At 46.2% G+C, this 25,372-nt stretch overlaps 1 protein-coding gene across 7 annotated transcripts; it reads right to left on the reverse strand.

Moving 5' to 3' along the window:
- ZBTB24 (zinc finger and BTB domain containing 24) lies at positions 6,509 to 24,270 on the reverse strand. Of its 7 annotated transcripts, none has more exons than XR_002343807.1 (7): positions 24,098 to 24,270; positions 22,329 to 23,312; positions 19,437 to 19,604; positions 18,855 to 18,933; positions 17,877 to 17,960; positions 10,159 to 10,240; positions 6,509 to 8,572 (listed from the first exon to the last, which is right to left on the reverse strand). XR_002343807.1 is itself a non-coding variant. In XM_021091007.1 (7 exons), exons 2-7 carry the CDS (start codon positions 23,281 to 23,283, stop codon positions 7,864 to 7,866), a joined length of 2,082 nt encoding a protein of 693 aa, XP_020946666.1. In that variant the 5' UTR covers positions 23,284 to 23,312; positions 24,098 to 24,270; the 3' UTR covers positions 6,509 to 7,863. The 7 variants fall into 7 exon arrangements, 3 of the variants coding, with proteins under 3 accessions (XP_020946666.1, XP_020946677.1, XP_005659437.3); XR_002343805.1 differs by having other exon boundaries at positions 17,877 to 18,040; positions 18,855 to 18,938; XM_021091007.1 differs by having other exon boundaries at positions 18,855 to 18,938.

Raw genomic sequence — 25,372 nt, forward strand, 5'->3', positions numbered from 1 at the left:
AAAAAGACCAAAAAAAAAAAAAAAAAAAAAAAGATCACAGAACAATAATGACTTCTTCAGTGCTTAAAAAAACTGCTGACTTGGAGTTTCACTTTATGTTAATTAAAACTACACAGTGGAGCAAAAAGAGTAGGGTATATTGGTTTGTAATCTAGACGATCTGGTCAGATTCCAGCTTTGCTGCACATGAACTTAGTGTAACCTTGAAAAGTCACCAACCACCATGCTTTAGTCTTATCTCTAAATAGAGGCAGTTTAATTACTCAACCTCTTCAACTCATTTTGATTCTAAATTCCTATTACTCAATGTCGGTGACTCTAAGAAATGTACAGTTCAGAAGGCCCAAAGCAAGTTCTATTTAGAATTTCTTCAAAGAGAGAGAGAAAAAAAAAATGGCCTCTAATAAAGCTAAATGAATAATTGTCTACAAGTATTTCTCTTCTTAATTAGAATCTTATCTGAATCATGAGCCATATTACATGTGTATATGAAACTAAAAACACGGGCACAAACACTGGCTAATTCACACTGGATCAAATAATTGGGAAGTCAGTTTTAAAAGAATCCCATTCTAGTGTTTTTGCAAATAATCATGCCAGCAGTGGCCTAGGTTTAAAAACTTGAGCCTTTAAGACAGGATCCCTTTCTTCTAATCCACACCATATTTTTGTCTTCCTGCAGTGCCATCCTGACCTCACCTAGAGCCTGGAGTCAGAAACTAGATCCCTAGCAATGCAGGTGACAGTTCTAAGCCACCCTATATATGGCCTTCCTGTAGGTCAGTGTGTTCAAACACCACACACACAGTCCTGGGTCAGGAGCTGTGGCTGCATTGTGACTAGGCAGACACAGCTCTTGATCTAAAAATAATTACCTGTTGAGTCCAAAGTGTGAGTGCTGTAGACAGATATAAAAGGGTGGCCTGATTGAGATTAGAGGGTCTGAGGGGATTAGAGGGTGAGGAAGTGACACTTGCACTGGATTCTGACAGATGAGCAGACATTAGTCAGGGAGAAGAGGCAGACACCTTTCATGCCTGAGAAACTGCCTGCCTCAAAACCTAAGGCAGGAAATTGCTGGCTCTGTTTGGGGAGGACAGTGTGGCTAGAAGTGAGAATGGGGAAGGGACCTGAGGGGAAGATGGGTTGGGGATTTTATTCTGAGTGTAGAGGGAAACTGCAGAAAGATTGTAAGCAGAGCAGAGATCTGTTCATATTTGCTTTAATAATGCAATATCCATGCGTTTAGCAGAGCCCTCAGCTTCATGCTAAGGGCACTATGGTGAGCTGGGTAGATCACCATTTCTGGTGGAGAAAGAGCTTGGGGAGAGGGAGGAAAGGCAGACCTTGGCAGGAGTCCAGGCGAGAGGACCTGGTGATGGTACAGCAGTTGGGGTGGGAAAAGTGGACCACTAGTTTGAAGTGAAACTGACATAACTTGAGGATGGATTAGGGTGGGGGTGAGGAGGGACCCATCAAGAATGACTCCCAACTTTCTCTCTTGGCTGATGAGAGTAAGTGGACCCAAAGTTTGGGTTGCTTATTTTTTCCTACCCTTCCCTGCTACTTTGTCCTCTATATGCTTTTTTTTTTTTGGTCTTTTCAGGGCCGCACCCACATATGGAGGTTCCCAGGCTAGGGGTCGAATCGGAGCTACAGCTGCCAGCCTATGCCACAGACACATCAATGCCAGATCTGAGCCACATCTGCGACCTATACCACAGCTCACGGCAATGCTGGATCCTTAACCCCCTAAGCAAGGCCGGGGATCGAATCCGCCACCTCATGGTTCCTAGTCGGATTCATTTCTGCTGCGCCACAACAGGAACTCCTATATGCTGCTTTTTATTTAAGAATCTTCCTCAGAAACAAGGCATGATGATGTCACTGACTCCCGAGATAACACAAGGGACACATTAAAAATACACATAGGTTCAGGTTCTGCTTGCTTTGCCAGATTTTTGTTATGAGCCTTTTCATACTTCAAACATTAAGATTATAGGAAGAATTTGTCCAGAAGCCACTTAATCATACTAGAGTTATCTATGAGGTAGATTTTTAAAATGTAGATGTTCTTATTTATAACTCTAACGTAACATAAGCAAGCTTCAGTTTAATTTTTCATCCAACAAGGACAAAATACAAATGAACAAAAACTAAGAGCCAAACTATTCTTTTGCACAATCTTCAAATCCATTATTTTAAATGCTCTAATATTATGAATGTTAACAATTCACAAGAAATAATAGATCCAAGCTCTAAGACCAAGGCAGTTCCCTGATCTGACCCCTTTCTACATGTCACACCAGACATAATAGTATTTTCCACTTACATTAGAAAAAAAAAAAAAAGGCTAAGGCTTGTGACTGTTACCTAAACTTCCTCAAGTTCCTATACTTTGTGTTGAGACTGTGATCAAATGAGCTTTAGTATAAAAGTCCTCCTACTGTGAGACGTTTCCAATGACAATGATATGTATATATATTCCAGTCAACAAAAGTGTCTGTTAATTACGTGTAAAGAATTTGAAAGTAAGTGACATTACAGCTTTTAGAGACCATTCTTTTGCACTTGCTATTTACAAAAGGCAAGGGGGATTTTTTTTTTGGGGGGGTCATTTCTTCAAGACTACTCTTTTCAAAAGCAAGACAAAGAGTTTTCTTTCTATTCTTGAGAATTTAAGCTTATTTTAGTTTGAAAACTGAGGATGAAAATTTACCTCCTTACATACAAATAAGGGTAGCAAAAGTTTGTGTTAGTTAAGACATTTTTACTTTAGTAGTAACTTTCATCTAATTGGTAAATTTCAATTAAACTTTAAATCAACAGCAATAAAATACTAATATGAGTATTATTAATTTGGTAGTTTTTGCATTTCTATAGGAAGACTCTTTTACTGTTGTTTTATGTAAAAGCTCTGAATGTATGCTAAAGTTGCACACAGCCCTTCACTTTTAGTCAAAATTGTTCCATTCCATTAAGCAGATGATATGTAAACCCAGTGTAAAAATTCCAAAGCTGATGAGAGTAAGCCCATCTGGTGGGAGCAGCCAGCCCTGTGCCCCAGTTACAGTTCTGCCACTTACTGTGTCACCTCGGGCAAGGGCTTCCTCTGCTGAGATCTCTGTTCTCATCTGTAAAATAGGCATCATAAGATTCCTTACCTCGTAGGACTGTCATGCAAAGTAAAATAAGGTTGTGCTTCAAATGGGTTACGGATGTGGTCAGACACTGCTTCCTCTTCGTTCCAGAAGCCGGCTGTTACAGGTTCCAATTCACATTGTAAGTCCTAACTCCAACATGACTATATGGAGAGAGTGCCTTTAAAGAGGTAACTAAGTTAAAACGTGGTCAGCAGGGTGAGTCCTAACCCAGTATGAGTAGTGTCCTTATCAGGAGATTAGGACGAACACGCACAGAGGAAGACCAGAAGAAAAAGACAGGGGGAGGAGACGATGGCTAGGAGTCCTCAGAAGAAACCAATGCTGTCAACACCTTGATCTTGGACTTGAGCCTCTGGAATTGCGAGAACATGAACTTCTGTTGTTTCAGACACCCAGGCTGTGGTATTTGTCAGGCAGCCCTGTCTAGCGAACTAACACACTAGTCGCGGCCAAAGGTGCCTGCTAGCCCTCTTACCACGCGATGCTGTAGGAATCCTTTCTGTGCTCCATGCCCTGGGAAAGGTCTCAGAAGGGCCAAGACACAGAACTAACACAGCCTGGCTTTGCTCCTGGCTTAGAGCAAAGACTCAGTATGTGGCGGCTATTGTTATTATCCCAGTCTATGAAAACCTTCAATGTAACCATCTCTGATGACACTGTCACACACCCCAGCATCATGCAACAGGTTGCTCACATTTACAACACAAGAACCACATGCAGAACAACACACAGAGGAGAGACGGAAAGAGGCATTTCAAGAAACACAGGGGCAAGCCCATGAATAGCTCATTTGGATGGCCTGAGCCCCTCTTTCCAAGGCTAGCCCTCTACTTGGAGAAAACCAGAGACTCACCATCAAAAGTGCCATGTTTGTTTCCATGGTCCGAAGGCATAATGTTCTACTAATTCCTAATAAGTGCAATTTGTATTTCTGCACTTGTTAAAACCACTTTTTAAACCATATAAGCTTAGTACAAGATGAGTTGTGAGGCCCTGAGCCAGCAATTTCTCAAAGACACAATAGAAACATTTTTGCATACATGTCATTTCCTTTTAGTACAGTCAATGAACTTTTTTTTTTTTTTTTTTTTTTTTTTGCTTTTTTGGGCCGCACCCTTGGCATATGAAGGTTCCCAGGCTAGGGGTCGAATCGGAGCTGTAGCCGCTGGCCTACGCCAGAGCCACAGCAACGCAGGATCTGAGCCTTGTCTGCAACCCACACCACAGCTCGAGGCAACGCTAGATCCTTAACCCACTGACCAAGGCCAGGGATTGAAACAGTGTCTTCATGAATGCTAGTCAGATTCCTTTCCACTGAGCCACGACTGGAACTCCCAGTCACTGAACTTTAAAATTCAGGATGTCATGTAAATGGGCAGGATGTGTATTTGGGACACAGAAGAGAGGCCTGAATCATAAAGCCCTTCTTTCCTCATTTTCCTTTGACAGCTGGTTGAATAACCCAGAACTCTTTCAGAAGAGATTCTTACTGAGACTGGCTCTGGGGCTGGAGACAGGTAGGCCACTGCCACAAATGGCCACCAGGCGCTCACAGTGTGGCTACATGCGATGGAGGAATCCGGCTTTACATTTAATCAATTCTAATATAAATTCAAAAATGGATACTTGTTTCAGTTCTTGTGAAGAGAATTATGACTGCAGCTGCTTGAATATGTGAATCTGGGTTTTCAGCTGTAAACTATATGTACCCTAATACAGACAAGTACGTGAGCATCCAAACTGAGCATGCAGTCAGTGTAGGACACACACCAGATTTTGAAGGCTTAGTGTGAAAAAAAGTGTCAACTATTAATACATTTTAATGTTGAATATTTACGTGCTGAAATGATATTGGGCAAATGTGCATTACATAAGCGATTTTATTAAAATTAATCTCATGAGTTTTTTACGTTTTTAATGTGGCTACTAGAAAATTTTAAATTACACATGTGTGGCTCACATTATATTTCTCTTAGTGGAGAGACAGGCTGTCATAAAGCTAGTTAAAATTGACCTGTAAACAGTCGTGTGACTGTATTTCTTGAATAATTATCTAGCTATCCAGGAAGTGAGCAGTTTAGCCTTCATTTGCTTTGATACTACGAATCTCCTGGAGAAAATGTGGGCCAATCGGCTTTGAAAAGCTGGTAAGAACACTGCATTTTCACAATAATGTTAAAGTAAATAGCTTAAATGAGGTAAGTCAAATCTGAAATAATATTGGGGGCATAACTGTATTTGTAAAAATGATATCTCTAGTCAGGCCTGATTTAATAACATACTTTGGTTGATATATATAAATCATTTGGGAATTTTTGAATTATATCCAATAAAATATAGTTTGGCAGATATGTTAGAAGAAAGCTTTCATCTCCTCACAAACCTGAACACTCCTCTATTACTTTAGCTTCCAAAAAATGTATGTGATTCAAGTGGAAGTCAAAGATATCTAAAATAAAGAAGTGACTGATGTATACTACTCAGCCATAAAAAAGAACACAATAATGCCCTTTGCAGCAACATGGATGGAACTAGAGACTCCCATACTAAGTGAAGTGAGTCAGAAAGAGAAAGACTAATACCATATGATACCACTTATATCTGGAATCTAATATATGGCACAAATGAACCTATCTACAGAAAAGAAACAAACTCAAGGACTTGGAGAACAGACTTGTGGTTGCTAAGGGGAGGGGAGGGAGGGGGATGGACTGGGAATTTGGGGTTAATAGATGCAAACTACTGCATTTGGGCCAATCGGCTGGATAAGCAATGAGATCCTGCTGTATAGCACAGAGAACTATATCTAGCCACTTGTTTTTTTCTTTGTCGGTCCACAGCAATGGCATATGTAGGTTCCCAGGCTAGGGGTCCAATTGGAGCTGTAGCCGCCGGCCTACGCCAGAGCCACAGCAATGCCAGATCTGAGCCGAGTCTGCAACCTACACCATAGCTCATGGCAACACCAGACCCTTAACCCACTGAGCGAGGCCAGGGATCGAACCCACGACCTCATAGTTCCTAGTCGGATTTGTTTCTGCTGTGCCACGATGGCAACTCCTACATCTAGTCACTTGAAAAAGAATATATATATATATATAAAATTGGGTTACTTTGCTGTACAGCAGAAATTGACAGAACACTGTAAGTCAACTATAATAAAAACACTTTAAAAAAAGAAGTGACTGATGTGAAGGTCCTGTTAATTTTAGGGCATATTACCCCTCACTCTCCACCAGTATTGTGTTAATTTGCATATTCGGGTGCTCACCTTCTTTTCTCAAAAATCCTCTACCAGTTTACCTGAGAGAAAGCAGTCAAAGAATTCAATAAAACAGGCTGTGCTGGAAGACTTAACCCAAACATAATTTAATCTTCTGACGATTATTTCAAATCACACAATTATAGACACACACACGGGCTACTAAGTCTCTGAAGCTCAAAATTATGTTTAAGATTAGAGGAATTTACTTTTTAAAATTATGTGTCTATTTTGTGAGATTTAACCTACTCTGCAATAAAAATAGATTATAAGTTCCTATTCAGAAAGTTATCAGACATAATACACAGATCAACATTTTTGGAGATCAATTAGAACCTGGTATATTTAACATAAATTACATTAATTTATATTCCAGAATAATTAAGAAAGTTTTCATTTCATCATGAAGCTCAAATGTCAATGCTGACAAAAAACTGACAATTTATTTGGGATGAACATCTTGATTCGATTTCATACTTCAATTAGACTTTTTTTTTTTTTTTTTTTTTGCTTTGTAGGGCCCCACCTGTGGTATATGGAAATTCCCAGGCTGACGGTCGAACCGGAGCTACAGCTGCTGGCCGACACCACAACCACACTAGATCTGAGCCACGTGTGCGACCTACACCACAGCTCACGGCAATGCTGGATCCTGAACCCACTGAACAAGGCCAGAGATCGAACCTGCTTCCTCAGGGAGACTATCCGGATTCATTTCCACTGAGCAATAACAGGAATGCCCTGCTTTTAAAAAAAACATGTAAATCTGTGTCTCAGAAAAGTCAAGTTCAGAATTTAAAAAATAATCCTATCCTTTTGGCTTTCTTGGTGTGTGAATTTTGAGTTAAAATAGACATTCAGTTTTTACGTCTTTCAATCTATCTTAAACATGACATGATGAGCCCACTGAGGGAAGATTAAACATTGAGAGGTTACTATGTCTTAGGGACTGAAATTCTTAAAAGGACAGAGTCCCTAAAGTTGTAATTGCTCATATTCAGCCCCCACAGTGGGAACTATTGTGGGAACTGTGAGGCCGAAGAGGAATAAGGAAGGGGAACCAAACATTCTACCCAATTCAACATATGACTTCCTTTGTCCTAAAAAATGTAACTGGAAAGGTCAGCAAGACCATAACCTATGGCTGTGAACATTTAATACTCACAGAAAAGTCTAATTCAGTGCCCCCAAAGGAAAGTCACCCAAGTCTTTACGAGATATAATAAATTTCAATACTGAAATGCTAAATCCAAATCAATATCAGAGAGACAACATGATGCACACATGTTGCTTCCTGGATGAACAGCAACAAGCTATCGGCTAGCTCAGCTAGCTACCACATCTCTGTCAGGACCTGCAAGTGAACGCTGCACAAAGCCAAACACAATCCCGTTATGGCTTACAGAGACCAAGAGAGCAGTCGAGCGTGTTTTCAGGTCAGCTCTGCTCCTGGCTCAGCGGCGTGGGCTGGGGCACATGGTGCGCGGGTGGCTCCTGGGTCAGCTGCAGGTGCTGAGCCGGATCTGAAGCACCTGCTAAATGGAGCTGCCCTGTTTGCTCTTGATGGGCGTGAAGATGTTCCAGGGTTTCCTTGGAGAGTGTGATTACGTGCACTGGCTCCGTCTGGGAGGGTTCCATCTGGCTTTCAATCATATTGAGGCTCTGCATGTGTTCGGTTTGCTCCTGCTGAGCTGAGAGTATCAAATTCTGCAGCTGCTCTGGCTGCTGCGCGAGCAGCGTGAGATTGGCAGCCTGGTCTGCGGTCATGTTCTGGGAGCTCTCCGCAGTGACGATGCTGATTCCTTGGCTAGGACCAGGCATGAAATTGATGTTATGTACAGAATCGGTTACAAGAAGCTGAATTTCCTGCTCCCCAGAGGTAGAGAGCTGATAGGGCTGCAGCTGGAGGACATTCCTGACCTCTTCGGTGTTACTGTTGCCGGAAACGCTGCTGGCATCGGACACGTGTTTCTCTTTGCTGTGGATTTTCAGGTGAGCCTTCAAGTTGTCTAAGCGCGCAAACTGTAAGTTACACTCAGGGCAGGAGAAAGGCTTTTTGCCCGTGTGTAGAATGCAGTGTCTCCGCTTGGCACTCGAGTCAGAGAAGGATTTGCCGCACACGGCACAGGAATATGGCTTTTCTCCTCTACGAGAAAACAGACATTTTATTTTAAAGACAGATCCACTTATAACGATCATTTATTTAGAGGGACACAGAAATTCAGATTATTTGCAGAAGAGAGGAACATTAACCTGACTGGGAGACATAAGTCATGGGTTCTCTAAGTTAAGGACTTGGAGCCAGTTACATCTGCCACGGGCTTCGATTTCTAATCTTAAAGCAAAAAAGCAGGGAGGGGTATTTGAGGACAAGTGATGGATGGGGCTGTGGGGCTGGGTCAGATGTGATAAAATTTTATGATTCCACAGCATGTATGTCAGATAAGAAAGTAAATATTTGTAGATTACACACAAAGTTTTTTGTTTTAGTTCTCAGCTAATTTTTAGACTCTAGAAGACAAATAAATATATATGACTGACTTCAATATTAAAAATGTGAGTGGCCTGTAATTATCTGTGTAGAAAAGCTACTAAATCAAATCTGGAAATAAAGTGTGTGAACAAAAAGTTTATGGATGGGAGTTCCCGTCATGGTGCAGTGGTTAACAAATCTGACTAGGAACCATGAGGTTGCGGGTTCGATCCCTGCCCTTGCTCAGTGGGTTAATGATCCGGCGTTGCCATGAGCTGTGGTGTAGGTCGCAGACGCAGCTTGGATCCTGTGTTGCTGTGGCTCTGGCACAGGCTGGTGGCCGCAGCTCCGACTGGACCCCTAGCCTGGGAACCTCCATATGCTGCGGGAGCGGCCTAAGAAATGGCAAAAAGACAAAAAAAAAAAAAAAAAAGTTTATGGAGAAAACATTAAATCTAATATTTAGGGTTTTTTTTTTTTTTTTTTAATGGCCATACCCGTGGCATATGGCGGTTTCCAGGCTAGGGGTCAAATCGGAGCTGTAGCCAACAGCCTACACCACAGCCACAGCAATGCCAGATCTGAGCCGTGTCTACAACCTATACCATAGCTCATGGCAACGCTGGATCCTTAACTCACTGAGCCGGACCAGGGATCGAACTCACATCCTCATGGACACCAGTCAGGTTCTTAACCTGCTGAGCTACAACAGGGCCTCCCTAATATTAATTTTTTTTGTCTTTTTGCCATTTCTTGGGCCACTCTCGCGGCATATGGAGGTTCCCGGGCTAGGGATCGAATCGGAGCTGTAGCTGCCAGCCTCAATGCGGGATCCGAGCCGTGTCTGCGACCTACACCACAGCTCACGGGAACACCCGATCGTTAACCCACTGAGCAAGGGCAGGGATCGAACCCGCAACCTCATGGTTCCTAGTTGGATTCGTTAACCACTGCGCCACGATGGGAACTCCCCTAATACTAATTTTTGATAGATTTAGGCTGTGGACCAGCCCCTAGCCTCAAATCAATATTTAAGAAATGCTATCAATAATGCCAACTTTTGCTGGCCAGAATCAGTTTCCCTGATTTTGCCTAAGTGTGGAATTTCTTTATTGAAAAGATAAAACAAAATAATAAACTACACGGGAAATTCTACCAATAATCATTTGGGGCAAGGACTATATAGGTGACATGTCACCCTGCTGAACACCAGGGCCGGATGAAGATCCCGTGTGTGAAAAGCATCTGTAGAACTTTACCTGTGGATTCGGATGTGGGTCTGAAGAGAACTCTTGGCTGTGAAAGATTTGCCACAGATTTCACACGTAAATGGCTTCTCACCTAAAAAAGGGAGAGTGTTCAGAAGCATACATCCACAATAAAAAGCAAAAATCACATCCTAGTTTTGCAATATGAAAAAGAACCAAGGCAGTACCACCCGAACCCTCAGCCAGTGTGAGTGGAGGAGGCACTCGGCAAGCATCTACCATGTACTTGAGCCCCGCGTGCTAAGTGCCAAGAGGACACAGAGGAAGTGTAGGGCTCGGAGCTTTCCCTCAGACACTTAAAAACTGGAATGAGGAGGGAAGCGATTCTATGTGGGAGACACATTCGCTCTCTCGAGTACCCACTCAAGACACATACACTCCCAGAGGGTACTACTTGAGCTTCCCAGGGCCCCCGTGCACTAGGGTGACTTACGGATTAGTCACATTCATATCCACCTTCGCAACGAACCCAGAATCTGGCCTCATCTCACGCCTCCCCACAGGGGCCTCCTCCTGGGCCTCCTCCCTTCTGCTCTGCTGCCCTGTGGTCCACAGTGAGTGTGGCAACCAGAGGGATCCTTCCTACAGTCAGATCCGATCACACTCTTCTCTTGCTCTGCAGCAGTTACTCTAATGGCTCCTCCTGATCCCATGCAAGATAAAAGCCAAAGTCGCCATGGAATCACAGATGGGACACATCTGTCCGCCCACCGCCATCCCTCACCCTGAGCCTGTCCTACTCCATCAGGTGTTCCCCTCGCTCACCACCTCCACCTCGGGGGAGGTCCCTGGGCACACGCCCCATGCAAGCCGCTCAGGGCCCTAGGGACTCACATCACCTTGACGTGAAGTGTTACCTCCCCAGCAAGGCTTCGTCACCACCCAAAGCACCAGCCCACCACGTCATGGGCCCCTCCCTGAGTGACTTTCCCCACAAAGCTGTCATCACCTTACGTACTGGTATTTGTCGTCTGTGTCTCCCATTCTTATATGGGGTGACTTGCGGGCCTGCTCACTCCTAGGATCCCAGTGCCTAGAAGTGGGCCCAGCATGCTGGTCCAGAAATCCTCATGAATAAACGAACTTCAGAGTGGGAACCAAGGCCCACCCAGGGTGTCGTAACTGCTCCAGACCCCACTAGGAATTTTAATAAGGCTTTGACAGCATTTATTTGTGTTAGTTTGTACACACAATGACAGACTGTCATGCCCTCCAGAAACACAATTACTGATCCTAACATAGGCAAGGGAACTATGAATTTTTTTTAAAAAAAGAAAAGCAGCAAAATCCTACTAAACTAGATAAGAGCAAGGGATGAGTGCAAAGTGAAGAGGAGGAGAGTCAGGCAGCTTCCCTCTCACAGCATCTTCTAGAAAATTCAGGTGAGATAGTTCCCCAAGTTCAACTTAGGCAGAGGACGCTTGTGACAACTTGAGTCTGCATCTTTGCAGCGATCATGCTTTTGTTTTTTGCGCCATGCCCATGGCATGTGGAAGCTCCTGGGCCAGGGATCGAACCTGCACCACAGCAGTAACCTGAGGCACAGCAGTGTCAATGCCAGATCCCTCAAGCCACCAGGGTACTCCCCATAGCAATAACTCTTATCACTCCAAAGATTAAAACCAGGCTGCTGCCATCATCTTTCCACCTGGAGCAGATCTCAGTTCTTCCTTCTCCCGACTCAAAGACTGAGTGCCTGCTCCGTTTGCTTGTAAAGTGCTGTGTGCGGACACATGTAACAGTATCATGTCATCAATCAAATCCATCTGGGGTTGCAACATCTCTGGAAGTCTGTTGGCAAATGTTTTAAATACTGGAAATTCTTTCCAGGAACATACTCTAGGACAGTAAGAGGGCAAATTTCCTAGCCAAAGTGCATCTGGGCAAAGACTTCCTAGTCCTCGCTCTGCTCCCTCTAGTTCACAGACACCTTCCTTCTTCAGTTTCCTCAGCTCCAAAACCTTCCACAAAGCACAGAACTGAGAAACAGAAAAGATACAAAAGACATGATCACTGCCTCAAAAAGAACCGTCCTGGAGTTCCCGTCGTGGCTCAGTGGTTAATGAATCTGACTAGGAACCATGAGGTTGCAGGTTCGATCCCTGGCCTTGCTCAGAGGGTTGAGGATACAGCGTTGCTGTGAGCTGTGGTATAGGTCACAGATGCGGCTTGGATCCCGCATTGCTGTGGCTCTGGCGTAGGCTGGTGGCTATGGCTCTGATTAGACCCCTAGCCTGGGAATCTCCATATGCTGTGACTGCGGCCCTAGAAAAGGCAAAATGACAAAAAAAAAAAAAAAAAAAAAAAAAAAAAAAAAGAACTGTTCTGAGAGGAGATACACATGGCAATTCAGTATTTTAGGGCTGCACCTTGGCAAAACCCTTAAGTGAGCGGTGTCAGCAACACTGAGTGCAGACCAGGGTGGGTGTGGAGGCAGCAGGATCTGGCTGGACTGGACAGGCCTGGTTCGGGTACCAGGATAAACAGTACGGCCAAAAAGGCGGTGTGGGAAATGGCCGCAGAGTGAGGACAGCGAGCGGTGAGGGTTCACTGAGGAGGGGTGGACCTAAACCATGACGCCTGGCCACAAAGAGCCATCGATTCCAGGCAGAGACCCCAAGAAACCCTTGGACGTTTTTAGCAGAAGACCTGACAGGCCAAAGTACTAAGAAAATACACGTGGGGATGATGGGTGGGGTGGGCGGTAGGCAGCAAGACCAGGTAGGAAGTTGTGGACTAGTCTAAGCTGCAGGGCTGAGGCCTGGACCAGGAGGTGCAGGAAGCAGATGGAGAGGAAAGGCACAGGGAGAGGTGACAGGGCCTGGGGGGCGGTGGGGTCTGAAGCGAGTTCATTCCAGGGAGGCCAGACAACGGCAATGGAAAGGAAAGGGTAGGTTTCATCCAGGGGGATGCGGGCAGATATGTTTTCTCAGACCCTCTTTCCCATTGCCATCGGTTCAAACCTGGAGTGAAGTGACGGGCTGGCTAATGCAGTACCACCCAACCCTACCCCAGGCAGGCCCAAATATCACACATCTCAAGTTTTTGTGCTTTTTTTTACCCCCTAGGGCCACACCCGAGGCATATGGAAGTTCCGTGGCTAAGGATACAACAGAAGTGACAGCTGCCGGCCTATACCTCAGCCACAGCAACGCAGGATCCAAGTTGTGTCTGTCACCTACACCACAGCTCATGGCAACGCCAGGTCCTTAACCCACTGAGTGAGGCCAGGGATTGAATCCATGTCCTCATGGATCCTCGTTGGGTTTATTACCACCGAGCCACTACAGGAACACCACACACCTCCAGTCTGATCCAAGTTCATGTTCAAGAGGCAAACGGGTTCTATACACTTAAATTCCTAAAACAGCTGCTTTCTTTCTTCAAAAATCAACCATGTTCATTGTAAAAGACTCAAAAAGACCTCATGGTTCCTAGTCAGATTTGTTTCCACTGCGCCACGATGGGAACTCCTCCTTCCACTCTCTTGACTTGAACACCTTCATCTTTCTTCTCCAAAGGGCCTGTTAACTGGCCCACCCCCAGCACCTTCCCTCTCGGACCATCCTCCTGGGGCTGCCTGCATCCTTTTCAAGGCATGAACCCAAACAAGCCTCCTCTCTGCCCAAAGACCCCTGGCTGCCTTCACCGCGGGTCTGCCCCTTGTCAGCCATCTCACTCTAGCTGTTCACCGGAGCTCAACACGGTGTAGCTGTTCCACACCACGGCCCCCCGGGTGCCAGCCTCTCACATGCTCCAGCCCCACGCGGCCTGTTGCTGCTATTCACCAGGCTTCTCCACAGCCTGGGCTAATTCCCTGAACTTGCCCCCAGCTCACCCAGCAATCTTCTGATCACTGACTTGGTTTCTGGGTACACGGATGTCAGGAAGGAGGTACAGCAGACAACAGAAAGGGGGCATCTTTTTGTTAAGTGAATCCATTGGCTGGCTTGTCAGTCCGGTGCATGGCACGGCCTAGCTCAGTTCCTGAGAGCCGGATCAGCTCTAGGTACAGGGACACGAGCTGAGCTGTGGTGACCTCACCAACACTGCCTGTCACCCTGCCTCCACTGCAAAATGCACCCTCCTCCCCCACTGAAGATGCCTTCAGGGAAGAAAACACCTCTCATTGATCTCCAATCTTTCATGTTTGGCAAGTGACCTCTAACCCAGAGAAAGTCTGCACTTAAAGAGCTAAGAGAAGACAGCCTTGGCCGAGGTCCTCTGGGCAAGACCTGCCCGCTGGGGTGGAGGCTGAGCGCCACTCTGCCTGGCAGCCTTTCCCAAACCTTCCTCTCTGCCTGAGGAGCTGGGAGGTGACACCCCAACTCCCCCCCACCCGCTGCCTTTTTTTGCTTTTTAGGGCCACACACACAGCATATGGAGGTTTCCAGGCTAGGGGTCGAATAAGAGCTGTAGCCACCGGACTACACCACAGCCACAGCAAGGCGGGATCCGAGCCCCGTCTGCAACCTACACCACAGCTCACGGCAATGCTGGATCCTTAACCCACTGAGCATGGCCAGGGATTGAACCCACATCCTCATGGACACTAGTTGGATTCATTTCTGCTGGACCACAACAGAAAATCCCTCCCAACTCTTCAATACCAGCACCATGCATGTCCCCTGTGCTAAGGCAGATGGGTCACAGTCTCTGCCTTGAAGAATCCAATTTTTTTTTTTCTTTTTTGGCCGTGTCCACAGCATGCAAAGTTCCCAGACCATGGATCAAACCCATGCCACAGCAGTGACAACAGTGGAGTCTCAACCCTCTGAGCCATCAGGGAATTGTGAAGAGTCGGTTTTTTGTTTTTTTTGGCTTTTGTCTTTTTAGGGCCACACCTGCAGCACATGGAGGTTCCCAGGCTAGGGGTCTAATCGGAGCTGCAGCCACTGGCCTACGACACAGCCATAGCAATGCCAGATCCGAGCCGCGTCTGTGACCTACACCACAGGTCACGGCAACGCTGGATCCTTAACCCATTGAGCGAGGCCAGAGATTGAACCTATAACTTCCTGGTTCCTAGTCAGATTCGTTTCTGCTGTGCCATGACGAGAACTCCGAAAAGTCATTTTTTGATGGGTATGATTTCTTATTTCTAAGTCATACAAACCACCTTACAAAGCCCCTGTCATTTCCTTTCTACCCATCACATCTTCCACTTCTCTCTCTTCTCTTCAGGGTGGAGGGTGGGGTGGTTCCCTGGAATGAAGGGACCTGCACTGCTTTCCGCCTCCACACCAAGGCCTGCTTCTCCTCAGAAAGACCAGAAGCCTCACTAACACATTTTACCCAGAGAAACATGTGGAACGGAGGTCTCACCCTGGCACTACCCAGCACAACCAGGATACCTTGGCTCCCCCTGACCTCCACTGGCCCTGGGGATTCTCTCCGCAGCCCCACAGGCTATCTGCAGGCCTATGTGTGAGCATGGGCGTTTCCATCTCTGCATGCAGGTCTCCCCTGAACACGGACCAAAACATCCAGCCACCTCCTCCACACATGCACTTGGATGTCAAAGAGCCACCTCAGAGCCCACGTGTCTAAAATCCAACTCTTGGTTTGCTCCTTCCAGCATCTTCCCCAGTTTTTTCATCCTTCCAGTTTCTTCTGCCTCTCCCTTCTCTCCCCCCTCAAATCTAATCATAAGCAAGTGACGCCGAGTCTTCCTTGAGAATATACCCTGAACGGGCCCACTCCTACCACGCTGTGCCAAGGTCCCGTGGCACCAACCTCCTCACGGCGCCTCCACCCCGCCTCACCCCACCCCACGCGGTGGCTGCAGCGATCCTATTAAAATTCTACATTACAGCACGTCCATTCCCTTGTTAGTCACCACCTCAGGACAAAATCCAAAGTCTTTACTGTGGCTTCCAAAGTTCTCAGGCCTAAGTGCACAGTAAAAAAACCCAGGGAGCTTTTAACGATGCCTATTTCGAGCCCCATCCCCAGTCACTTCAATCAGAATCTCCAGGGGCGGAGACTAGGCTTTTCCTTTTTTAAAGTTTCCCAGGGGGTTGAAGCACACAGCCGGGAACTCAGGTTACACGGACTCCAGCGGCCTCTAATGTCCACCTACACCACGGTGTCCACTCTCACCGCCCTGGCTCTGCGTGGCCCCTTCTGCCTCAGGACTTGGTCCCTCTGCCTAGGATGCTCTTCTGCCGAGGAGATGCAATGGCTCACAGCATTCAGATCTCCACCCGAGAGGTCACCTCATCAGCAAGGCCCTCCCAGATGAGCTGCCGTGTAAAAGGGCAGAATCCCCTCCTGTGCCTGTCCCCTGACCCTGCGTTTTGTTCACAGCACTTACCCCCACCTGACAAGTTACACACTCCCTCGGTGTCTCCCGCTTGCATGTTAGCCCCTCAAGAGCAAGGGCTCTGCCCACCTCATGCACTGCTACATCCTCAGAGCCCAGAAGAGTGCCTGGCACCTAGTAACCATCAGGCGATACGTGCTAAGTGGACAATTTATTTATTTCTTTATTTATTTTGCTTTTTAGGGCCACACCTGCGGCATATGGAGCTTCCCATACTAGGGGACCAATCAGAGCTAGTCTAGCCACTCTGGCTAGACAGCTGCCGGTCTACACCACAGCTCACGGCAACTCAGGATCCAAGCCTCATCTCTGACTTACACCACAGCCTGTGGCAACACTGGATCCTTAACCCACTGAGCAAGGCCAGGGATCGAACCCACAACCTCATGGTTCCTAGTTTGTGCCATGGCACAGGTTCCTTTCCACTGTGCCATGACAGGAACACCAAATGGACAATTTAAATTTCACAGAACCTATTAATGATATCTGTAGAAAGACTATACAGAGACACATCTTCCTAAAACTCAATACACTATGAGATGTTTAAGAAAATAAATGACTTTAAGGAAAAAACCCTGTGTTTTCAAAAAACACAGGGTTTTTTGAAAATGTCCAAAGCGACATGTTAACCTGATATATAATTTTACTAAACAATTTAAGAGGATCATTAAACTATCAACCTAGAACAGGAAGTTTTTCTTAGAAAATCTAGCAGGTTTCTTTTTAAGAAGTGCTTCTTACCTAAAGTTCTAAAAGGCCCACATTTTTACTTTTATGATCTTAAATGAAAGAATTTGACCTGCCCTAATTGATCCTGCCTCCTCTTCATCCTGGAAGCTGATTTTTCTGGAGGTGGTAATGCTTAGTAAGTACTAAGAGGTCCTAGGAGAGAAAGTGGAAAAATCCTCAGTGCCTAGGCTACTTTTGTGCTTGCTTCATTTTGCTTCCTTTTCTAAAAAATTCATCTTGATACTCCTCAATGATAAAGTAAATTATGATTGAAACACAGAACCAGATTCAGACTTGTACCACTTTGCAGTATGAAACAAAGTTACATAGATGAATAGTGCTCAGTAAGGACTCTCTGTTTTGCTTTTTTTTTTGGCCACACCATGGACTGGGACTGAACCCAAGCTGCAGAGACAATGCTGGATCTTTAACCCGTGGCACCACAGTGGGAATCCCTGCTTTGCTTTTTACAAAGATGTGATTTCTCCACAGAACGGTGTTCACAGCCTTCTGCCTGGGCTTTTGAAGGATCTACTGATAAGACTCCCGCCCAATTTACGATAAACACACTGTGAGGAGGGGATCCAAGTACTTCAGTCCTCGCTCCCTGAAAGCATGAAATGTGCTAGAACGAAAGGGTGCAACGGTGCTTTACCTGTGTGTGTTCGTAGATGTTTCTTTAGCTGAGACACATCCATGAATTTGCGGTGGCAATGGTTGCATTCCGGTAATGAGTGGCCTTGTCGCAACAATAAAAAAAGTGTCAGTGCATATATGCTGTCCCTGCATTTCTTCAGTCATTTGTGTTAAAGCACTTCCCTGAAAAATAATCACTTTAAATGTGGTATTTTAATAAAACAACAATTCTGAAATTAAACTTGGTAACAATATTTTCTTCTGCCTCTCAACTCACTGCTTCCCCAAAAGACGTGGGATCCTTCCCATCTCTCCAAATATAATCTCCTTCTGCCTCAAAGCACTGCTTTGACTGTGACCAAACAATCTCAAATGATGCTCCCAATCCCCCCCTTCATCTCTTGTCAGTTGGCAGGAAGGAAAAAGGGCAGTGGGCAGAGGCAGGCTGGAGCAAGCCTGGACAAAGCCTGGACAGACAGTTATGGGGTGTGACACCTCTGTCCAGGGACCACTAACAACTAATCAACCACTGTCCTCTCAGTCAAGTGGTGCCTCGAATAACACCAAATTTATAGGGTTTCTGTGTGTGGAACCAAAACTGTAATATAAACATTTAATATAAATCCCAAGGTAGGAGAAAACATCACAAGGACATCTAATTTAGATTGCTTCTTTTTTTTTTTTTTTGGCTGGACCCATGGTATATGGAAGTTGCCGGGCCAGGGATCAAATTCGAGCTGCACCTGCGACTTACATCACAGCTGCGGGGACACGGATCCTGAACCCACAGCATCGGGCCAGGGATCAAACCTGCACCACCAGAGACGACACTGGATCTTAATCTACTGCACCACAGTGGGAACTCGTAGACTGCTTTTTAAGAATAGCTTCCCTAAAAACTCTCTTATCTTTTACAACTCTGAAAGTACTGTTTCAGAAACAATTTGTATTTGCGTTTCTCCCCCACCAATCCAAATTTTCTCTCCTTTTATTGTACCTGTATGAACTCGGTAATGGCTCTTTAGTTGTCTTTTCTGGCTGAAATATTTTCCACACTGATCACAGGTAAAAGACTTCTGTCCTGCCAAATAAAAAACAAAACACACAAAAAGCTATAAAGAACCGGAATGCTCACAAATAAGATAAATACCACAGTGGGCCCAGGTGTCCATTTTCTACAAATAACACAAGTGACTTGTCTACAAACCCAAATGCCTACAGAGTCTACCACCGTTAACATGAATGTGCAAAGGCACGCAAGGCAATAGGGAGTGGTGGACAGAACAAGAGAATTTGAGTTCCCCTCAAAAGCATCCAAAGTAAAATAATTCTAAACTCTCGTGCTTATACAAACCATGGTTGCACACTGAACTTCCAGCTGCCAGTTTATAAATCACGGCTTAAGGCTCAAGGCTGTGCAAAACTCTAAAGCACACCCTGACAGGTGCAGAATTCTGTCTTTCCATGACACCACATGGGGAATGATATGAGGCTGAGACAAGACCACCTAAATCACAGTAACGCCCACCCTCACAATGGGAACCTGCTGGCATCTGGCCGCTGGTGCGAGCCTGGCTACCTGAGTGCAGACTCATGTGCTCCAGCAGCGAGTGCTTGGTGGTAAGAGCCTTGCCACACACGGTGCAGGTGTAGGGCCGCTCGCCTGTGTGCATCCGGGTGTGAACCTGCAGGGAGTGCTTCTGCGCGAAGCCTTTGCCACACTCGTTACATTTGAAAGGTCGCTCCCCTGGAATAAGAGCCCCAAAAAACATGGCGTGAGCAACAACGTGCACATCCTCTGTGCGCTCCCAAACTAAAATGACAATGAACAGCACAAACAACATCACCGATAACATTCTGCAAGCTGGAAAGGACGAATCTGATGCCAGCGGGGAGGAGCGCTGAGATGCTCATGTCAGGAATTGGTGACACCTGTTATCCCTGAAAATGGGGGTGAGGGAGAACAAACAACATCTGCTTCCCAGGTGGTTAGGTGCCCCCAGATCCAACGTCCTACTCCACGTACCCAGGGGCCTGGCCTTCTCCCCAGCAAAAGATGGAGACTGTTCTCTAAAGAGGGTGAATCCAACAAGGGATCTCTGGAGTAGGGGTCTCGGGATCAGAGGTCTCCCAGGACAATGGGGCGGGGCCACCATGGGGAGAGCAAGTCAAAGTGTGCATCTGTGATGATGAGATGCACCCCAGCCTTCTGCCTCCTCCTGTGCTAGACACCGGCAGCCAGGCTACAGCCTCCAGGTAGGAGATGGAGTGTCTGCTAGAACATGAAGAGAGAGGGAAGGGAGCCGAAGGGGCAAGGCCAGGCATCAGCAAGGATGCTGTAGGCCCTCCACACCTGCAGCTGCCAGCAGCTTTCAGCAAAAAATTCTTACATATAATTCAATATGATTTTTTAAAAAAATCAGCTGTCAAGGAAGGCCTTACGTAGCTGAAACAGATACCAAAACAGGTAAGACAAAAAGCAACTTGCAGAAAACAGACTGCCCAGGGTGAGTCTGGAAAATACTAAAAACTAGTAAATAAGTAAATGTTCTTAATGGGCTCAAAGAGGTAAGACAGTAGACTGGGAAACAAAAAGAGGACTCTCCTTTCAAAAAAAATGTTTAGAGAAAAAGAGCTCCTGGAAGCAAAAACTTAAGAGTAGAAATAGAAAAGTAATCAAGGTTGAATGAGGAAGTGGAAGTCTCCCAGAAAGCAGAGCGAAAAGTGAGCAAGAGGAGAGACAAGAAAGTTAGAGGAGGGGTCCGGGAGGGTCAACATCCAAACAGAAGGAGTTCTAGAAAGCGAGGGCAATCAGTTATGAAACGATTCAAGAAATTTTTTCTGGAACTGAAAGATGAGTTTCTAGGCTGTATGCATCCAGTGGTACCCACTCAAATGGAAGAAAAGAGACCCACACTAAAATGAGTGAATGCAAAATTGCAGAACACTGAGGGCAAAAAAGGAAGATCCTACAGGCAGAGTTCCTTGACGAATTTTGCAGAGCTATTTAAGATTTTGAACTGGACAGTTCAATAAACATTTCTACATCATTCAGAGAACCACGATTCAGGGCTCTCAGTCTGTGCTTAAAATCCCTGGGAAGCCTTTAAAAATGCCAACACTCAGACAATGCAACCAGAAGCTCTGGGGCTCGCACCCAGGCTCTGTGGTTTTAGAAGCGCCCTAGGAGACTCAAGGGCGGCCAGGCTGAGAGCCACAGCACTGGATGCCGCCAAATGCTAGGACTTACATACCGGTCCCTAGGCCTGAACTTAGTTAGGCTGTGGGGTACATAACAGGTGTATGACCACAGCCTGACCCAAAGCAGAGTGAGTCAGGTGCCTAAGAGAGGGCTCAAAGGAGGAAGCGATTTCTGGCCACCTTAGGCTGCACTGTCCAATAGGGTGACCATTTAAATCAATTAAAATAAAGTAAAATACTCAGTTCCTCAGTTACATTCGCCATGTCAAGTGTGCAAAATACCCACGTGGCTAGTGGCCACGATAATGGACAGAGCAGCTATGGTACATTTCCATCCTCACAAAAGTGTCTACTGGCCAGTACTGGGTAGAGGGATGATAAAGGAAGAGATGTTTACAGCTAGATGGTTGAGTGAGAGAGCTGTCCAGACAGACCTGGGAAAAAATACAGCTACAGTCAAGATGAGGAATTCAAGAATCCTAAGGCAAAGCCAGATCCTTAACCCACTGGGTGAAGACAGGGATTGATTGCATGTCTTCATGGATACTAGTTGGGACGGTTTCCACTGAGCCCTACAGCTCTGATTTGAGCCCTTGCCTGGGAACTGCCATATGCCACAGGTGTGGCCCTAAAAAGAAAAGAAAAAAAGAAGAGTCATAAGGCAGGAGTTCTGTTGTGGCTCAGTGGTAACGAACCCGATGAGCATCCATGAGGACGCAGGTTCGATCCCTGGCCTCACTCAGTGGGTTAAGGATTCAGTGTTGCCATGTGCTGTGGTGTAGGTTGAAGATGTGGCTCAGATCTGGCATTCCTGTGGTTGTGGTGTAGACCGGCAGCAGCAGCTCTGAATCGACCCCTAGCCTGGGAACGTCCATATGATGCAGGTGCGGTCCTAAAAAGAAAAGGAAAAAAAAAAGAATCATTAGGCAGATTAAATGTGGCTGGCACTTGATTCCTGGACATTTAAGCCTTGAACCAACAATTTCAAGTAAGAAGAGAGATTCTGGAATCAGGCTCCCTGAGTTCAAATCCCAGTTCTGTCACTATGTGGATGCCCTGGGCAAGGTATTTTAAGCTTTCTAGTACTTAGTCTCTTCATCTGCACAGTTGGGATAATAGCACCTATTTCACAGGACTGCTGGGAGAATTCAATACAATAACATGTATACCTTATTACAATGCCCATCACAGACACTGCACAATAAATGAAAGCTATTATTATTGTTACTTCTCCAAAACACATTCCAATGAGCTGCAAAAGCATAATTACCCGTGTGGCTTCTCTGGTGGATTGCTAAAAAGTGGTTGTACTTAAACACTTTGCCGCAATCTTTACAACGGGCCTCAGGGCCCCCAGGGCGCTTCCTCCTTCCACAGACCCTCCTGGCTGAACCCTGGTCATCTTCATCCCCAACGAGTTTGTAATCCTTCAGTTTGACAGACCTCCGAATCCTCCGCTTGCTACACCGACTCTGGCTGTCCTGCCCATCCTGGCTCTTGGGATCACAGTTCTCATCTTTTTCAGCTGGCATTTCCTCCCCTCTACCTGGCTCACAAGCCGGCTCAGATTCTTCCAATTCTTTTGCTGGAATCTGTTCGCTCAGTACGCCACTGTCGAGCTCTTTAACCATGAAGTGTGCTCTATTCTGAACTGAATTGTTCACTCTCAGCTGTAGTTCTTCTTCTGCAGCCAGTTCTGACTTCCCCTCCTGTAAACTGTTGACTTTTCTTGGTCTTCCCCTTTTCCGCTTTGGAGGCTCATTTTTCTTATTAGAAATGACAACCACTGGAGCACCAGCTGTGTTCAATGTTGCTGGCTTTGGGGAGCTATGGTTATTTTGAAAGTCTGCGTAAGCCTTTACCAGGTCATAGACTTTTAAGAACTGGGCAGTAGCCAGGATTTGTTCTGTACTTTTCTCACTGGCCTGGAGACAACCTGTGTAGATAAATTCCAGCAGGATACCAAAAGTGTCGGCAACCATGCCTTCTAGCATATAAATGGACTGGCCGATCTCTCCTTCTTCAGCAAACATCATTGAGAAGTACTCACTACTGGCAGCCAGTAAGGCTTTGTGGGCCCGGAAATGCACATTCTCCACAATTAAAGTAATGTCACAGAGAAAGCCTTTCTTCCTCTGGTCCTCAAAACTGGCCAGGACAGTGTCACTGTGAGTGTCTGAGTGTACAATAAGCTGCCCTGAAGGCTCTGATGATATTTCTGCCATTTTCTTTAGGCTCTCAAGAAGGATTTGGCCTGAAATAAGAAAACAAAGGTTTTTTTGTTCCACCTTGCCAGTGGAAGTTTCCAAGACAGGTATTGAACCCACGCCACAGCAACAACCCAAGCTGCTGCAGACACCCCAAGAGAACTTCAGAAAATAATGCTTAAAAGGCAGGACACATTGTCTAACCAGGTTAATCCCAGCCCAAAGGAACCTAGAGTCACTTCACTTTGTTAATTGAATTTTACCACTTATCACTTTTAAAAGTCTATTTAAAAACTTAGCTTTGGGTTCCTATTGAACCCTTATCCAGCTGGGTGAACTTCCGACGTTCCCGGGACCTCTCAGGGTCTGTTTTCTTTTCTGTAAAATGAAGGAATCGGATCAATCGTCTCTGAAGTCCTACCCTGCACTAACTTTCCATAGTTGCACAAATATCAGAATGAAAACTAGTGTCTCGACTTTACATATTATTAGCTAGTCTGTGAAACAAAAATGGAAAGGGCGAAGAAAATGTATGTGTACAAAGTCAATTTGGGGGTAGCAGCAATTGAGTAGTAATAACGTAAGGCACATCCGGCTTCGCTTTGGAAGGGAGGCGTGGATTGCCCACGTTGGGCTATCAGACTGCGCGCGGGCAATTCCCCGGGGCCCTGGGTCCGCCGACCTGGGGGCGGGACGAGGGGACGCTGGGACGCGGGTACTCCCGCATCTCCTACCCGGGCCCCTCGGGCCGGACCGAGGAGCGGCCAGCTGGGCAGGGTCGACACGGACGCGGATGCCGCGCCCACCAACGGTGGGCCAGTAGCGGACCTACCTCTCTGGACGTCCGGCGGGGTCTGGATCGCGACTGGCCCACCCAGCGGCCTGGCAGGCGCACTCGCGCCAGGCCGGCCCAGGCCCCCAGCTCCGCCTGGCCAGCCGCCGGCGTCCCCGCGCCGCCCGGCTCCTACCTCTGCGCCGCAGCCGCCGCCAACCCGGAAGCGCCGGCGCCGGGAGCCGCCTGCGCGGACGCCGCACCACGTGGCCCGCAGGGGCGCCCCTGGGCGGGGCGGGGCCTGAGGTCCCCGGAGGCGGCGCAGGGAGGGCGTCTGGTGTTCACAGTGGGTAGAGGACGGTGGGCGGTAATGCTGTTGTCACTCTGCAGCTACGGAAGTTTTACATCCGGTTAGCTGCTCACTGACACCTTAATGAGTTTTGTCTCTTCCCTTTCCTGGACGCTGAAGCTGGCTTTCGGTCTCCAATAAGTGACGAATGAATGAAAGCGCCTGTACATTCACCGTCGTCATAGTCCAATGCCTTAGTTCAAGGGAGTGAAGAGAGGCTGTAGACAGATCTGGGTACTGAGGGGTCTTGATCAAGTGACTTATCTTCTCTACCATATTCGCCTTACTTGTAAAATGGAGAGCTTGACACCAGTGCCAACACTGGGTGGCGGTGGGGCAGACAAGATTAAGTATGCCATGGGCTTAATGTTTTAATTCATGTCTACTATGATTATTCTTCATACTTTCAGCGTCTTTCTTCAATACACTGTTAAGCTTTTCTAACAAGCCTTAGTTGCAGGGTTGTTTCCTCCAATACATGGCATGTCACACCCAGAGACTGGAATCACTCCCCTGCTTAGAACCCATTTTGGCTCCCTTGTTCCCTCCTAATGGAGGCCAAGCTTCTGGATATGGTCCATGAGCCCCACCCAAATCTAGTCCCCTTCTACTTTTTTCTCCAACTATTTCAGCATTTTCTCACAATTTATGGTTCATTAATATCTAATTGTTTATAAGTTATGCCCCTCAACACACCCTTCCAGATGCCCAGCATGTCCTCTCTCTAGTCTCCAAAATTTTGAAATTACCCCCGGTTCTTTAAAATTTTTACTACTGTGTAGATATCCACAAAACAATTTACTGGGATTGGGATTGGGATTGCTTTGAATATATAGATCAAATTGGAAAGAACTATCATCTTGACAATATCGAGTCTTCCTACTCACAACATTGAATGTCTCTCCATTTATTTAGTTCTTAGATTTCATTAATTAGAGTTTTACAGTTTTCCTCATATATTTTACATATTAGATTTATACCTTAAT

Source organism: Sus scrofa, chromosome 1 (assembly GCF_000003025.6).
Source record: "Sus scrofa isolate TJ Tabasco breed Duroc chromosome 1, Sscrofa11.1, whole genome shotgun sequence".
NCBI classification, from domain to species: Eukaryota; Metazoa; Chordata; class Mammalia; order Artiodactyla; family Suidae; genus Sus; species Sus scrofa.